The sequence below is a fragment of the Natator depressus genome, chromosome 4 (assembly GCF_965152275.1).
Source record: "Natator depressus isolate rNatDep1 chromosome 4, rNatDep2.hap1, whole genome shotgun sequence".
NCBI lineage: Eukaryota > Metazoa > Chordata > Testudines > Cheloniidae > Natator > Natator depressus.
In genome coordinates, this window is record NC_134237.1 from 69,656,531 (window position 1) to 69,674,317 (window position 17,787).

At 43.5% G+C, this 17,787-nt stretch overlaps 1 protein-coding gene across 2 annotated transcripts; it reads right to left on the reverse strand.

Annotated features, from left to right (window-relative positions):
* Positions 1–1,655: 1,655 nt before the first annotated feature.
* HPF1 (histone PARylation factor 1) lies at positions 1,656–17,225 on the reverse strand. 2 transcript variants are annotated; one of them, XM_074950062.1, is made up of 8 exons: positions 17,124–17,225; positions 16,239–16,398; positions 15,181–15,367; positions 14,252–14,350; positions 11,712–11,862; positions 6,411–6,498; positions 5,551–5,723; positions 1,656–1,902 (listed from the first exon to the last, which is right to left on the reverse strand). In XM_074950062.1, exons 1-8 carry the CDS (start codon positions 17,163–17,165, stop codon positions 1,771–1,773), a joined length of 1,032 nt encoding a protein of 343 aa, XP_074806163.1. In that variant the 5' UTR covers positions 17,166–17,225; the 3' UTR covers positions 1,656–1,770. The 2 variants fall into 2 exon arrangements, with proteins under 2 accessions (XP_074806163.1, XP_074806164.1); XM_074950063.1 differs by lacking the exon at positions 17,124–17,225 and adding an exon at positions 16,544–16,853.
* Positions 17,226–17,787: the final 562 nt, after the last annotated feature.

Here is a 17,787-nt window from a genome sequence, read left to right on the forward strand (position 1 = left end):
GGTTCTCTCAGCAGGGGCCTTGTGGCTCCAGGTGCAGGGGATCTCAGGGGGGGAATGGAGGTGGGGGCTAGCCTCCCCAAAGAGGGGTTCTGCCCATGTGCCTGCCACTCACCTCCTCACTTGTCTCTTGGGTCCCTCTACAGTCCTCCACCTGCTGCTCATTTGTCTCCTCACTCCCCTGCCATAGATCTCATGGCAGGCAGCAGGGTAACTCCTGCTTGCTGGTGGCTCACCACCTTGTTCCCCTGCTTGCAGCTAGACCCCCAACCCCTCACACTGCCTGCTCCCTTACTCCTCGGCCAGGGACCCTCCCCTGCCCACCTCATCTTGCTGCTCGCTCACCTCCTTACTCCACTGCCAGGGCTCCCCCACCACTCTCCTCCTCACTCACAGCCAGCTCCTCTCCTGCCTCATCCTGCTGCTGGCTCGCTGCTCACCTCCTTGCTCCTCACCTTGCTCCTTAAGTGTTGTGTCCCACTTGTGTCTCCAGAGAGGTGGTGCATACAGGAACAACGGGGAGGGGATGACGCTCCTCCTCCCCCCCCCCCCCCCCAGTGTAGGGAAACCCCTTGGTGGCTGTATTTGAGAAATGGTGTTCTAAACCATCACTAACAGAATTTCTGTTGAAATGGATGGTTCAACACTAGATACTGGATGAATGTCTAACTTTATGCAGGAGTAGAAAAGGTGCAAAATAAAATAGCTCTAAGTCTTGCTACTAAAATGAGTTTCACAAGGTGGGGTTTAGAGTGAGTTCAGCACCTTCCCTGCTGAGTGTCACCAGGGCAGAGTCACCATCAGGCACAGCTCTACAAAGGGAAACAACTCCTCCCTCACGCTGTGGCAAGTCCATCAGAAAGCAAGCTTTCTTAACTGAGTGCCAGCTAACCTACCCCTTTAGTGAGGCACGGTGTTAAAGTTTTCCTAACTTTAGAGCGGTAAGGGTGCTGTGTTCGGAAGAGGCAATAACAGCCAGCACAGTGCCATGGCAAATCTCCAATAGGTCTCCCCTGAGTCTTGTTTCCTAAAACCACCCTCAGTTGAAGGAGGAGCGAAGGAGATGAAACCAGGGATCAATGACAGCATAGGGGAACATTCAGACATCCAAGGTGGGAAAGGGTCTGGATCTTTGAAGAAGAGTATACTGTTTTCTGGGCTGTGCAGTAACTAGGGCAACTATCCATTCATACTGGAATTTTGCACAGACTGAAGAATCAAATTGCTTTTGTACACAAACTTACAGCAGTAGCTCCTTCTTGGATAGCATGACACTACTACTGAGTGGACAAACCCAGCTCCCTTGCTGATGGTGGTAATAAATGAATACTAAAGTATAGCAAAAAAAGTGTGTTACAAGCTGTAGATAGTGTTCTTAGACCATCACAAAACATTCAAGATGGTTTTGAAAGAAACAATTAAAACATTTGTTACATGATGAAAAACAGCCCCCTATTATGAGATGTAGATTATACCACCATCTAATGGGCAAGTTAGGTTGGACACAGGTACCTTTTTTGCTCCCCATAGCATGGCGCAAGCTAGAGTGAAGTTTAGGAACTGCTGTTCTAGCTCTGGCATAGAAAAACAGCATTTCTAACTTTGGATACATAAAGAAAGCTAGCTTAGTTTATTTTAAAAAAAGTTTTATTAACCCCACACAAACATTATTTATATTACTATTGAAAAACCCCTACATCAGTTTAATGCCAAAAAACAAATTTAACATCACTAATACTTGAAATATTATACTTAAGCCCTCTTCTCTTTAGATCATGCTGCTAGTTGGTCCACATTCTCTTCACTTCTGTTAGCTAAATGTGATTCAACAATCTCAGCAAAGAGGTTCCTCCTCAACAGGTTGTATGCAAGAGGTAACAGCTGACCAACAACCTTGTGAAAATACTGCAAATGATGGGGGGAAAGTGAGTGAGTAGTTTGGCAGACCGAACAAATCATCATCATCATCTCTGACTATGAACACAGCCCCTAATTTATTATCTTCAAGAACTATTAACATCATACACAATGAGAGCCATCTACCTTTCCTCTGGATCTGGCAGGATTTAATAGAAGCTAAGGAACTATGGATAAGGTTGCTCCTGTCTACCCCCACCCCTGTTCAAAGTGATATTTGAAGTACATGAGGATAATTGAAGTGGCAAAATCCAAACTATGGCTTTTCACACTATTGTATACAAGCATTGTTATTTCTGGCCATCCAGTTGTAACTTCACTCTAGTAAAGGGGGTATCTGAGTTTTTACTTAGCAGCACTTGTTTTGTCACACCTATATTAAGAACAGATATTTCCCATTAGCAAGGACAAAGCAAATTCAACACAATTTACTCCTTGGGGCATTCTGCCCTAAAAATTCTATACACACACACACACACACTATATATAATCATGCCAGTTTCAATTATTTTGGTAATTCATTTCAAAATACCTGTCAACAAATAAGTCTGTAACTATATAGAGAGACAAAAATTCCCCTAGAAGCTGAGACAAAAATTCCTATGACTACCCAGTTCCTGTTTCTCTGTCCGCTTTCTCGCCTCACCAGCCCAGCCAGGGGGCCAGACACCCACAACCCCTCCCCCCAAGAGGCTTCCAGCCTAGATACCTGCACCCCCTTTCTCCCAGAGCCTAGCTGTGGGGGCCCCCTCCTTTCCCAGACAAAAACAGCCCAGGGATCCAGAGGGAGAAACAGCCTGATCCTCGGTCCCAGGGTTGCACAGAGTTTCCTGTACCCTGTCCTCTTTCCTCAGGGCATGCTGGGAACTGGAATTGCCAGGATCCCTCTAGCTCCTTCCCCCTCCCCCCAGCCATGTCTTTATGTGCAAGCTGGGCTCTACTGGGTCCAGTGGACCCTAGTGGCAGCTAGCAGCACTGCAGCCCATTTCTATGCAGGGAAGGAAATTCTGCGCATGAAATGTCAATTTCTGCAAAATTGTGCAGTGGTGCAGAATTCCCCCAGGAGTAACAGTTGCACTGGCAAACTATAGTTTTATTAAATGCCATACACACATTCACTTGACAGACAAATAATGTGAAGCCCTGTCTCTGCAAGAATGTGCAAGTTAAATTATGGAAAGACTGAAAAACTGTTCACTATTTTAAGAACACTTTAGATATTCTCTAGCAATGTTTATGCTAGAACACTGTTAGTACCTGTGTAAGTATATGCAGAATCTGAAAGTCAAGCTAATATAATTCTGTAGCAGAACAGCACTCGTCTTTCAAGACATGTTAACTAGTATACTAGACTGGAAAGTGTTTTTTTGGTTAGTTTCTTTCCTTCCCTTACCTCCAAGAGATATTGCAAGTTATGAAATACTTGCAAATCACAAAGATCTAACTAAAGTAGCAATTTATTACTCAGTTTATGTAAGTAATGTGCAAGTGCTACACTACCTGACTAAAACACAGTTGCTCACCTTGTACCAGCAAAATTGTTGCCATTGCATATAGCTGAAGACAAAATTGCTGAGTCCAGTAAAGGCTGCAGCAACAGCAATTAGCTGTTTTACAATTAAACAATGTATGAAGGTACTGTACTAAAATGTGTATGTAAACATGCACTGGTTACAAAGATACCTGACTTTGTCTTAGTAGTAATGAAAATATATTTTCAAGAAAACAATGTTCGTTAGCCCTGGATGGAGAGTTCAGTGTTGGTGCTTGTCCTGTCTCTTGATGCAATAGTGACAGCTACTAGAAACTAGGGACATAATATTTGAATAACTGGGTACAGAGTAAGTGAAAACATTTACAACCATGTAGAGACATTCAATAGATCAATAGTTAAAGCCAAGTTCTCATAATCACTGAGGTTTGAACTGGAAAAAGTGTCCTTTACTTAAGAAAGAGGTTAGGGGGGGGAAGTCTGCTTTCACTCAAATTTCTCTGCCCACTCCTAACAAATTTGTTTCACAAGTGAGAGAATGAGGTTCTGCAATATCAGTCCTTATAAAATAGTAGAAAGTGGATTTTTCTCTCAATACTAATCAGTTTAACATTTCAGAGTCTGGGAAATGAATATGTACTTTGAATGGCTCTAGTGCTTTCGGTGTCTTATCAGATACCAAGTAGTGCATGGGTTTTTATTTTACACGCTAGCTTGGTTGAGGTGACTGGCACCCTATTGCTCCTTCCAGATATTGTTTAAAAAAAACAAAACAAAACACTCCTGCTGTGGCTGTACTGCTTCACCTGGACTGGCTCAAATGAACTGCAGATTAAAAGGATGAACACACCCAGGGTCAAGTTATTTTGTTAAATGAAGGTGTCAAAAAGTGTCAGAACACTATTTGATTTAATATTAATGTTTAATACTTTGTTTTCCCCCTACAATTGATGTTTAACTGCTGCATCTCTCTGGACAAAGCACAGACTAGTAACTCTCACTTCTTTCAAATCAATTAGCACAGTACCATCAGTATTTGGATGCAAAAAATCCCACTGCAGCAGATGGTTTTTTAAAAAAATCTAATAGGAAGCTTTTAAACTGGACAACTTCTGAGCTTAGTTTGTAGCATTTTATTTTACAAAGCTTGTATCTTGGAAATAAAATGGAACTGGGTAGTGTCCCTTAAACTGTAGCTTTCTGCATTTTATTAAGGAAAATTCTATCTGGTAGGCAAAATACGTTATGTGGTTAATAAAACCAGGTGTGTCATGCATCACCCTTTCATGCTTATACCTAAGCTGAAGCTTCTTTCTTCTGAAGTTTAATTTTTGACTTATTACTAATTCTCAGTGCCCGTCTATGAAACAGACGGCAGCAGATTATGCAGAACAAAGGAACTACTTTTTTTTTTTTTTTTTTTAAAAATAAGAGTCTAGCCCTTAGGGAAGTGGTCCCCAAACTGTGGGGCAGGAAGGAATGTTTGGGCGGGGGGGGGGGAGAGCAGGAGAGAAAAAGGTGCACAGCAGGGCCAGCCTCCATGGGGGCAGGGAGGGAGTTCCTCCCAACCCAGCTCTGGCCCCAGCGCAACTCTACCCTCATTCTTTCTCCATCCCCAGGCCAGCTCCTCCCCCACCCCAATTCCATTACTGGTAAGAGGGTGTGACACACACACACACACACACACACACACACACACACAAATGTGGGCACCACTGCCTTAGGGCTAGAAAAAAGTCAAATAATTTAGAAGAGATACTAATTTTGATGTTAATAAATGGGCTAGATTTACAAAGGTATTCAGGTGCCTAAAGATATAGATGCTTTTGTAAATCCCACCTATCTGCATCTTTAGGTGCCGAACTGGCCAATGACTTTATATATTGCCAAGTCGTGTGTACTATATTTGCTAAGTTAGTGATATTGGACAGCAAGAACACTCTTTCAAGCAACTTTAAACACCAGATGGCCTCATTGAATATGAATAAGCCATTAGGCAACTACAAACTGAGGGCCTATTGTATCTTTGTTCTGTAACATAGCAACCAATGTCAACTTGAGGGTTTTTGGCAAGAATAAAGCCCCCCAAATTAATTCCTGTTCTACTCCTAAACACAACTTTAAGTGTATGTTTTAGTACTTACATGTGACCCATAGCAAAAGAGGTCCATTCCCAGTTCATACCCCATTCCATAATCACATTCATCATTAGCAAACTGAACAAAAGTGATCATTTCCTGAATGGGCGCAAAGGCTTTCAGTCTCTGGTCATCGCTAGGAGCATCCACAATGGCCTTACAAATTCTTTTAAGATTAGCTGTATTAAGAAAGAACGAAAGAAAGGTAAATTACACACTGATGTTATTAAAAATGTAAACTCATTCACTGCATCTGAATTAAGTATGTACCAACTTCGGCCATAGGAAGCAAAATGATCTTTTTCACTCAAGCAGCATAAAGAACCCTAGAATATGGGGTTACAGGAAAAGTGTCTGTGGTTTTGAAGTTGTAGGTGGAACCAGCTGAGAACTCACTGACTCTGGAACAGGGTTACTTCAGTTATTCTCAGAACTTAGAGCAATACCGCAAGGTGCTGCCTCCTGAAGATTCAGTATACATGTTGAGTGAAGTCTTATGGCACTTAAATCTGCTCTTGTTTATTATAAGATGAAAAGTAAATTGTTTCCTCAGCAATATGTTTATAATGCAATCAGCTTCAATTGCTTTTTTCAGGATAGTTTTCAGTATTTCACTGGACTGTGGTTTTCATCCAATTAAAACAAAATGTTGATGCAAACCAAAATTACATATTGAAGTGTTATGACAATAAAAGATAAGCTGTCTTCTGTTCCGCACAATATTGTTAATACTCTTACCTTGTATAAATGCAGTCTAGATTTTGCATCAGCCAGCAAAAGTATTTGAGTGCAACTTGACTAAAACAGAGGAAGGATCTGAACAAGGATCCTTTTAAAAACACATATATAACTAAAAAACAGTTTACCATTTGTTTCAGGAAGCTCTCTGTATCCAACATCATTTTTATCTACAGGCACAACCAGACCTGCTCCATGAAATGTCTTAGTCACTACCTGAATAAAGGAAAGAAAAATGGTGTATCACGGTAAGAACACAGTAACATCAGCTACATAAGATACCACCTTGCTCCCGCTATACCATTGGCACATCACCCCCAATGGTCAACCAGAATATAGCAAACTAACTTTGGGTCCTGGAGCCTGAATTTCCAGGTACTAAGTCACACAGTGTTCACTCTTGCCTCCAAATTTAATAAATTACAACCCCTGCAGCATTTTACACCTACCCAACTAACTGTAAACCCCACAGTGATGGGGCATTCTAATTGGTGGACTAGGGTGGGGAGAGCAGAGAGGGATTCTTACAATCACTGATGGAAGGCAATGCTAATCTAAATGCATGCTACAACAATTTGTTCCTTTTGACAGACTATACAACAAGCCACACTGCTACTGGCTCTTATCCCCTTATAGGCATTTTCAGTTTTGTTAAAAGAAAAATGACCACCAGGTCTATGTATGGCGCTATAGCATATTTAAGTTTTTTCCAGTATCTCAATTTACTTTTAATATCAGTAGTCTTACCTTTCTAATGCGATGGCTGTGCCCTCTCTCCCCCGCCGCAGCAGCCCCAGAGCTCTTAAACCTTTATTAGGTCAGGAGGGGTGTGTCAGTAGAAAGACTGAGCAGTACTGACTTTATGAAGCCTATCATTTGGAAGATAAAAAACCTTAATACTTGAATCTCTATAGACAGTGGTATTCTTGTTCACTTCTATGCTCTAAAGCAGAGGTTCTCAAACTGAGCTCCATTTAGGTGGTTCATGGCTAGTTCCCTCTAAGGTGCGCACCTGGGTGCCCGCACACACGACAATGAAGGGCCATCCACCTAATTAGTGCAGCCACACAGGCGTGGCTCCACTATGTAGGTGCCTGGACCCTGGAGAAAAGACACACATGTAAGGTGAGGTGGTAAACTGGGGGGAAAAATAAGGCGTAGGTTGGAGGGGGCAGTGGGGTGAGAAGAGGGTGGGCGAGAATTTGGGACATGCAGGGCTGCGGTGGCCAGAGAAAGAGGTGACTTTCCCCAGCTCCAGGGCTGCAGCTGCTGGGGAGAGACGGCTCTCCTTCCCAGCTCGGGGGCTGCTGCGGCCGGGGAGAGACCCCCACCCCTTTCCCAGCTCCAGCTCAGGGGCTGCTGCGGTGGGGGAGAGAGGGAGAGACACACACCCCTCCCCTTTCCCAGATCCAGCTCGGGGGCTGCTGTGGCAGAGGAGAGAGAGCACATCCATCGCATTAGAAAAGGTAAGACTACCGATATTAAAATATGAGTTGTGTGCTTTTATTTGTAGAACAAAAAAACAATTATTATTAAGAGTTTTTTTAATATAGTGCTTTTATCCAAAGCACTTTACAATAGTTAGCTAGTGGTACAAACAACATTTGGAAAGATCATTAAGTGGTCCACCAAGACTCTCAGCAATTTGCAAGTGGTCCATGAAAAAAAAAGTTTGAGAACCACTGCTTTAAGGGAATAATATCTGACCCTGGGTAAAGAGAGACCAGTACTTCATGCTATTCCAGAAGGCTTAGCTAGTTCTTTAGGTAATACCACTTGTTTTGTATGTTCTCTCCTAAGTACAGCGTATTCAATTTGCCCCTTTTTTCTGCAGCTATGGGTGACTATCAGTTACCCCCATCACCATGTACAAACATCCTGACTCCCTCGCCTTTTCTTTTCAGTGTGCTCTTTAGTCTAATGGAGACAAGTTCTAAATTGAGCTAGAGCAAGAAACCAGGCTGTTTTACATCATTCCACATTTGCATTGCCATACTGTGCTGACTCAGTCTAAATAATCAAAATCCACGTGCATTTTTTCTCATTGGTCTGCCTCCACTTGTCGTGTCTTTTGCAAACTTGAAATCTCACTTGCAGTATCCTCAAATTACTACCATCCCCTTGGTCCAAAAACTGAACCATCAGGTATGCTAATTTTAGCTTGTTTCCAGCTTGGTCAGTCAGCCTCACCTCAGTTCCTGGAAAAATCATGGAGCAGGTCCTCAAGGAATCAATTCGGAAGCACTTAGAGGAAAATGATCAGGAACAGTCAGCAGGAATTCACCAAGGGCAAGTCACGCCTGACTAATCTAATTGCCTTCTATGACGAGATAACTGGCTCTGTGGATGACGGGAAAGCAGTGGATGTGTTATTCCATGACTTTAGCAAAGCTTTTGATACTGTCTCCCACAGCATTCTTGCAGGCAAGTTAAAGTAGTATGGGCTGGATGAATGGATTATAAGGTGGATAGAAAGCTGGCTAGATCGTCCGCTTCAAAGGGTAGTGATCAATGGCTCCATGTCTAGTTGGCAGCTGGTATCACGTGGAGTGCCCCAAGGGTCAGTCCTGGGGCCAGTTTTGTTCAATATCTTCATTAATGATCTGGAGGATGGCGTGGACTGCACCCTGAGCAAGTTTGCAGATGACACTAAACTGGGAGGAGTGGTAGATACGCTGGAGGGTAGGGATAGGATACAGAGGGACCTAGACAAATTAGAGGATTGGGCCAAAAGAAATCTGTTGATGAGGTTCAACAAGGACAAGTGCAGAGTCCTGCACTTAGGATGGAAGAATCCCATGCACTGCTACAGACTAGCGACCAAGTGGCTAGGCAGCAGTTCTGCAGAAAAGGACCTAGGGGCTATAGTGGATGAGAAGCTGGATATGAGTCATTAGTGTGCCCTTGTTGCCAAGAAGGCTAACAGCATTTTGGGCTGTATAAGTAGGGGCATTGCCAGCAGATCGAGGGACGTGATCATTGCCCTTTATTCGACATTGGTGAGGCCTCATCTGGAGTACTGTGTCCAGTTTTGGGCCCCACACTACAAGAAGGATATGGAAAAATTGGAAAGCGTCCAGCAGAGGGTAACAAAAATGATTAGGGGGCTGGAGCACATGACTTACGAGGAGAGGCTGAGGGAGCTGGGATTGTTTAGTCTGCAGAAGAGAAGAATGAGAGGGGATTTGATAGCTGCTTTCAACTACCTGAAAGGGGGTTCCAAAGAGGATGGATCTAGACTGTTCTCAGTGGTAGCAGATGACAGAACAAGGAGTAATGGTCTCAAGTTGCAGTGGGGGAGGTTTAGGTTGGATATTAGGAAAAACTTTTTCACTAGGAGGGTGGTGAAGCACTGGAATGCATAACCTAAGGATGTGGTGGAATCTCCTTCCTTAGAAGTTTTTAAGGTCAGGCTTGACAAAGCCCTGGCTGCGATGATTTAGTTGGGGATTGGTCCTGCTTTGAGCAGGGGGCTAGACGAGATGACCTCCTGAGGTCCCTTCCAACCCTGATATTCTATGATTCTATTAAGAGTTTTTAATCTAATTTCTGCCCCTAAACACCCTTAGTCAAACTGACTTTTCCAAGAATTCTCAGAGCATGTGCCCTAAGACAGTTTGCCTCAAAATAAAAAGAGGTCTAAGAGTTTCCTTGTTAAATAATGGAGGTTGATTTGACCTTGTCTAAAAGCTGAGGGAGCGCTCACCAGTGGCTTTATAGTGTTCACCTATTTTCTCTTTTTTTCAGTTAAGACACTGGTGGATATACTTTTATTTCAAGTTTACACATGTAACAGACATAGTTTTATATTACTTAATCTGTAGTACTTGGAAAATTGATCAAATTTGAGATTATCCCTTCCCCCATAGCAGGTATCCAGCTAGAAGTTCTCTAATCATGTTGGTAGCTTTTCTTCATTGGCCTACTGAAGATATACACATTAAAAATTACTATGTTGTACTTCAGTAATTCTACAATTTATTTCCTTTGTGCAACCTTCAGTAAATGCCTGTTAAAAGTTAATGTTTGCTTTTAAAAATGGTAAATTTAATTGTAATATGATCCTCCCTTCACTGACAGAGGAACTACACATGGCTGTTTAAGCAGCAGGTACTCTCTCAAAAGGAAAAAGCATTATTTCCCAACACTGGAAGTTTATATAGCTCTTAAAGAACAAAAAAAGGTGGACAGTTGGCTGGCTTATTTAGATGGGTCAGATCCTGCCATCCAGTAGCCATCAGATGAAGAATGACCTCAGCACTACTTCTCCTTGAGCTAGTGGAAGATTGCACAGGGTATTTGGGTTTGGTTTTTTGGTAGTGTGGAGGTTGGAATATGTAACAGGCTGGCTTGCCTTTGGGCTGGAGAGCCTGGGGTTAAACCAGTGCTAATTACAACATGAGCAGAGCCCTGCGCGGATACAAAATTTGTATCCGCATCCAAACCACAAACATGGTCCACAGAGATAAAGCAATATTCGCAGATTTGCAGGGCTCTAAAGATGAGGCTCATCTGAGAGGAATCGGATGATTTCAACTTAAAATGCAACAGGAAATGTGTGTGAGAGAAGTAGCTGAGACTGCTGGAGCCAACAGGCATGACAGTGAGCTGGGGGATGCTCAGAAGACAGAAGCCTGAAAAAGCCTGTAGCTGGCTGAAGGAGCTGCAGAGAGCAAGACTGGCTCCTGCAGAGAACTGTGAGCCAGCTCTAGGAAACAGGGCTGGGAACCCCCTTAACTGGAGTTGCGGCCTGAAGGGCCAGTGTGTACTGGAGGACTGAATAAAACATTCCCCAGTTGGGATCCAGTTTAATCTTTGGACTGTGTAGAGTTTAAGGCACGCTGTGAAGGAGAAAACTGGGGTGGGGGCTGCAGTAGCACACTTGGCCAGGATGGGGTGCTTAGGAGGCAATAAGCAGCCACCATGATACAGAGAGGTTTCCTGCAACACTACATGGCATAACATTTCATAGGAACGGTTGCCATCTATGATTAATAAATCGCTGAGTTAAGACTCAGTGACCAAACCAGCCATACAGGCATGCTAGAGCTCTCCTCCAAAATAAGTGTATACCAAACAACCATTTTAGAATAATGGTGACATCATATAAATGTCCACAAGAGGACATTTACATGCTGTCTTGGCAATCTGGTAGCAGTGAGCCACTATATGTAGTATTAGAAGTGGATTGAATTGATTTCCTGTACAGCTGAAAACTGTAGCCAACAGACTCCACCTTTCAGGCACAGGAAGGAACTAGGGGAGCAACTCTTCAGACTTTTTAGACAATATCACCCCTTAGTCAATGCCCAGAAGATTGCTTCATCTAAGTTTCTTAGCTGAATAGGACAGAGAAAGCTAAAGTGCATTAGTTTAGGGAGAGCAACTTTTCTATCTAGTTGGTCAGGAAAAAACCAAAAAACCCGTACTTTCTTATCTCTTTGTTTCATCTTCATGGTTTTCTGTTCCAGCGAATAACCCAATTCTTTTGCTGTTCTTGTAAGGTTTTCATCTATGTCTTTCAAAATACCACTTTTCTTTTTATCTGTCACTTCCTTAAGCTTTTTTGACAAAAACAATCTGAAACACAAAGGAAGACTCATTACACAGAGGTCACCTTTCTCAGGATCTAGAAAGTTTTGGGTTTTTTTAAATTTATATATAATATATATTCTAGTCCCCTAATCTCTTAACCAAAAAATTGGCTAATCAAAGATTGTGTATGTGTATGACCATTTCATACAAAAGATAGCATGTTAAAGCTATTAGGTTATAGTCAAGCACTCAAAAATTAGGAAATGCTAGAATTAAGGTTGCCTGTATTGTCTTGAGCACATGTATTATGATGCAGTCTTCAAATTATATGCTCATACTATTTCTACAGGACCTGCTCCTATAACGTGCATAGGGGCCAGAGAGTGCGTATCAACTGAGGCAGCTGTGATTTTTTTTAATTGTAATCATTCAGTGAGTGGCTTCATGCCTTATTTGCTACACATCATCCAAACCCTGACTTGAATGCAAAGTTATTCATTTTCTTCTGGTCTTTTCTACGATGCTTATCACTGCTGGCTCAGAGTGCCTCACAAACATTAACTTTTTTTCCCTTCTCTCCCAGAGGTGTTGACAGCCCTTGCAGTTGTGAGTGCTCCTGAAAATGAGGCCCTAAGTGTCTCAGGCTGATTATCCAGAAAAATGAAGAACACACAACTGGTGTGTAACCTGACAAAATTTTTATTTAAGTGACTTGCTCATCATATGACGTTGATAGCAGATTCAAGGCCAGAACTGAATTTTCTTATACTGCACTCACCTGCCTTAGCCACCGGAGAGTGGCAGCTTTTGTTGCTTCTGGAGGCTGAGCACATCGTACACCCCAGAGGCTCCTTCCGTTCCTCCAACTCCCATCTCCCTCTTCACTGTAACCCCCCTCATCCTTCCCCACACACCAGCAGTTCTGTTCCCCGTTCTCCTCCTCCCCTCATACTAGGATCCTTCCCCATTCCCCTCTCTGCCACATGCTAGGGGCTGTGTCCCCTTTCTCCCTCCATGTCAGGGGTTCTGGCTGCACCATCCATTCCCCTCCCACCGCCATTATTATTCTTTGTCCAACAGACAAGTCATTCAAGGTGTCACTATTTTATAACTGCATTGGCAGGAAAGGCAAGCTGAGATAGGGTATTCTTATGCTGGAAGGTGTTAATGGATGCCACCAACTGGTTTGTTTTATCTGTAGACGCAGAGGTGGTTGAAGCTGCTGGGTCTGATAACCAGATGTCAGGGCACCACATGTCCCCCATTTTCCCTTTCAGCTTCCCACTTTAGTAGGGTTCTGCTCATCAATACATAAAACATTCAATTCTGAAATTTCAGAATTGACCAGATGTGACATTCAAAAGTTAACACACTACAGCCAAAAGCCACTGAGCTCTCATTTTGCTCAGCCAACAAAACTATCCTGTCTCTTCCTGCAGTCCTCTACCTCATCCTCTGTACTTGTTCTAACTTCTAGAGTAAATAAGGCAGGAGACAGACAGCCTCATTCAGTACATAACCGAGATTCAGTCCCTGAGCTCCAGTTATCCTGTGCACTTAGTAAGGCAGAATGTGTGTGGGGGGAAAAATATAGATAATACATGATCATGTAGAGACAGTATCATGATGCTCACAAAGGGGCCGAATTAAGGTTGTGAATGCAACCTTCATTTTGGCATTATCTCCCCTGAGTGCTTGATTGTGCAACCTAAAAGAATTTTTTTTTTTTTTAAAATGTAGTTTTTGAATGTAGCTTCCTTTAAAAGGAAATGAAATGCAAATTCTGTCATGCACAACTGTAAAAATTCTGCCATTATGCATTGCCACTAAGGTTTGAACCATGGATGTTCAGCACTGCGGCACAGACTTCTACAACTTGAGCTATGGGACTTTATTAGCTGAAAGCAGGAGAAGGCTATTTTCAATGAACCTGCCATTACATAAGGTAGAGATAGACACTCTTGGTTTAGTAAAATGTTCTGCATATGAATTCCTTTCACCATTGTGTTTCATCCCCCTTCAAAAGTTCATTTCAAAATGCAACCTGCAGTCACTCTGACAAGCAATTTTTATTTTTTTTTAAATCATGGCTTCTGTTAATGCCTCTATCATCATTTTCTACTGAAATGCTCTGTTCCTACAGAAACACCACACTGGATTTTAAAAAGAAAAGCAACCCCAGCTATTTTAGTACAATCACAAAGTTCAAGGCTGATCCGCCAATTTACTCTGGGTCTAGTAATCTTATGAAAGATACTAGAGAAACATCTATAAAGATGGGTATTATTTTCAAAGTCAAAAACCTACAGAGGTGGGTGGGTGTGTGTGAGAGACAAAGAAGAACAGAAGTAAAGGTATTTCACATTAGTACTTTTTTGTAGCTTAGAGGAAAACTAGTTGCATTTGGTTATGAAACAGAAGTTGTAAACCTTACTTGACTGCAGCAAATACATTGTCACCAATTTGAGAAATTACACAGCTTTTCTTTGCTTCATTTGCACCAACCCACGCTGGAAGTTCGTCTGGCACATCCCTATAAAACAAAATGTATACAGACACTAGGGTTTTTCTCTTTAAAGTGAAGTTAGCATGCACAAGAGATGCTGAATGGAGTACTGGAGCCTGAAGTCTTACGTTTATCACTGGACAGTTAAAAGCACAGGCAACAACAACGTGAACCTCCCCTTACTTCCATGCGCCTTTGTAGCCTCCCCCCACCACACACACACACACTCTTCAGTCTCCAATCTTTGCCTCTCAGAGAATGCCACTTAGAATAACGATTAATTAGTCACTGCAAACAGCAGAGACCACCAAGAGCATAAATTCAGTATTGAATCACACTAGATTCACATGCACAACTTTAAGTATTTGAATACAGAATAATTATACCAGAGCCACTTCTTTAGCTGGAGCAGCAGAGAGATCTTGACAAGAAGTGGCTCTGTGCAGAAGAAATAAGGCAGAAGCATATATTTCCAGAGTTGAAGGGTACACAAGTATAGAAAAGGAAAAACAAAAACACACAGTTCTTTTCCCCGTTATCCAACCCCAGCAGCAGATAACCATTTGCACCAGAACATCATGGCAATAATTAAAATCATTACAATTAAAACAGGGTTTGTTTGGGTTTTAGATAGTCTTTAACACTCATCACCAGTCCTTTCAATACATTTTGCCCTATAATGTTAACTACTAAAAATGACAACTAAAGTGTCATCTATCTGATGGAAGGGGGTAAGAGGTAGAGGTTCTATCATTTGACAACAGCGCAGAGTTCTTACACTACACACATAAATGGAAATGGAGAAAAAGAAAGATACACACATTTATTATAGGAGGACCATATATAAAATGTAATACCTGAAATATCCCATGTGATATTGAGTTTTGCTATCCCCAGCAATTATAGTCTGAAATTCAGGAGGGTCATAAAAAAACCTCCAGTGAAGGTTGAAGTTCAGATCTGCTGATTTTGGTTTTTTGTGTTTTCCAGCAAGAATATCATATGGTCCAACTAGCTGAAGGCCAATACTTGATATGAGTGCTTCTGAAAAACAAAATGATCAACTATCTGACATTTTCTTGTGCATGCAGAAAGCAAGATCTCAGCCATAAGGCATTTCCATTTCTAAATGGAAAGTTGACATGAACAAAACTGAAGCTGTGCTTATTATAGCACATTTCAAATTCACATTGCTTAGGTATCACACAGCAAGTCTAAAAGCCAAACAATCAGACCTCAAACTCATGTTTATTCTCCCTCATACAAGGTACTCTAACCTGTGCATTTAAAGCTTTTAGTACTCCAATTCAGACAGCTTTCTTTCCACAAAGATATATTGCCCTAATACTTTTTCCCCCCCCCAAAATAACCTGTTTTTATCTGCCTCTACCAATCTCTGCTGATTTATTTTAAGCTGTTGTTTCTAGACCAAAACATCTAGAAACAGTCTGTTTTAGGAGACAGATTTTTCCCCATGCCCCAAACATCCCCTAGCTGACCTGAAAAAATATTTATGAAAAAGCGGCATGTCTGAAAGCTAACAAGTAAATCCTAAACATTAAAAATAAATTTACTCATTGTTTTCAAGGTCAGATTCTTAAGAGTGTTCCTGAATTAATCTTAACTTCTTCACTCTCAAACAGGTCCGTTACTTAACTATCCGCAAACTGAAGTGGACAAACGCATGCACACACACACAACTTTAAACAGAGATGTATTTTGTAGTCTATGATACACTTTTTGTCCAGCCTAAATTTATACCAAAGTTGGGGAAACACTAGCCTGTCTCTAAACTGTAAAAATCATTCTAAAAGCTTCCCACTTGCCTTTGCCACTAAAAACTGCCTTCAGATTGCTTCTGAAAACTCAAGTTAAGCCATACAGCATGCAGAAGTCCTTTTTTTTTTGAACCCACCACTTGGCTTGTCAGGCTTCAGCTCCTCACAGAACTTCCAGAACTGATAAAAGTCTTCAGGCATCCTGAGCTGATAGCAACTTTCTACTTCTTGACGCAGCTGATCAGGAACATCTGCCTGGTTGGACCGTCTCTTCTTGACTTCTTTAGTTTTTTCACACTGCAAGTAAACAGCAACGAAATGCACATTTTCATGTTAATTCAGGGGAAGACCCTCTGTTGTACTGGAACAAAGGGCTTAGGTCCTACGAATCTGAAGCGCAGGAGAGGGAGCTCTTTGGGGATTAAAAAGGAGTTTTACACACTGGCACGGAGGGTCACATGCTGATTGTGACAGGTTTTAGGTTGGGTGCACGTTTCCAGACGCATACAGAGGGGGTCAAGGCCACGCTGACGGTAATGGCTGCAGAGGACCTGCAAGAATAGGTCTAATGACTCCGGGAAATCCTCGTCGCGCCTCTGTAACCTCGTCACAGCCCCTGGCAGGGCGCCTGCCCCCGAGGGGCGCGGGAGACACCGGGAACACCGGCCAGCCCTTGGCGAAGCGGCCAGCAGGCGGGGGCTCCCCGCCTGGCCCAGCCTGGAGCCGAGGCCTGGCCGGTTAGCCCGCCCCGCCGCCGCCGCGCCCCGTTTCCCCGCCCCGCCGGCGGCAGCGCGGCCCGTGACAAGGCGCCGGCGGGGCGCGTCACCGAGACTGCTCTGAGCAGCGACCGCGCCAGGGCGAGGACCCAGGAGCCCGGTCTGTGGCCGGCCAGTGACCGCCGCCGCCTCCTCACAGCGCGGCGCCCGCGGGCCGCTCCCCCTGGGCTGTCCCCGCGCGGAGCAGGCCCGGCTCCCAGCCGCCCCGGGGCAGGGCTGCCGCAGCTCGCCGCCCTCGGCCGGTACCTGCTCCCCGGCGCGGGGTCTCCGCTTCCCGCCTCCTGTCATGTTTCTGCCGGCAGCATCCCGCCCCGCCCCCGCCGGGCACTTCCGAGGTCATGGCCGGGTGACGTCACCGCGTCGGAACGCGAGGGCACCTCCCCTGCCTTGCGGAGTCCGGGGAAGTCCGGCCCTGCCTTTGGTCTCCGCCAGGCGGCGCTGCGGGGTTCAGGGCAGAGGCTGGGCTGGATTGTCGCTCGCGGTCCCTTCCCCCTCTGCAGCTTTAGGGGTCTGGGAGTCCCACACCCCAGGTACAGGTTTGAAAACATTATTTCTTTGCCCGTTTTGATTTTCCACCTATAATTTAATTCAGTTTTGGTCATGTCCCCTCTTATTCCACTTTCAAAGGGAAAGAGTGGGATTATTTACATTAGCATGTGCTCACTGCACTTCTCTGAGCCCCCGCCAATTCTGCATGGCTAGTTTTAGGAAAACGTGGCCATCTTCGCACCTTCCTGAGAGTTGTGCCGTGGATAGCTTAGGCACGGTCCACAAGCGGTCCAATACATTCTAAAATGTATTTTCCTACCATATTATAAAGCTGAGAGATTTTAGTTCCACAGATATCAGAAAATTCAAAGTTTTGGTCTTCACAAAAGCCCTCTTCGGTTAGCTAATGCCTCTGTTTTTG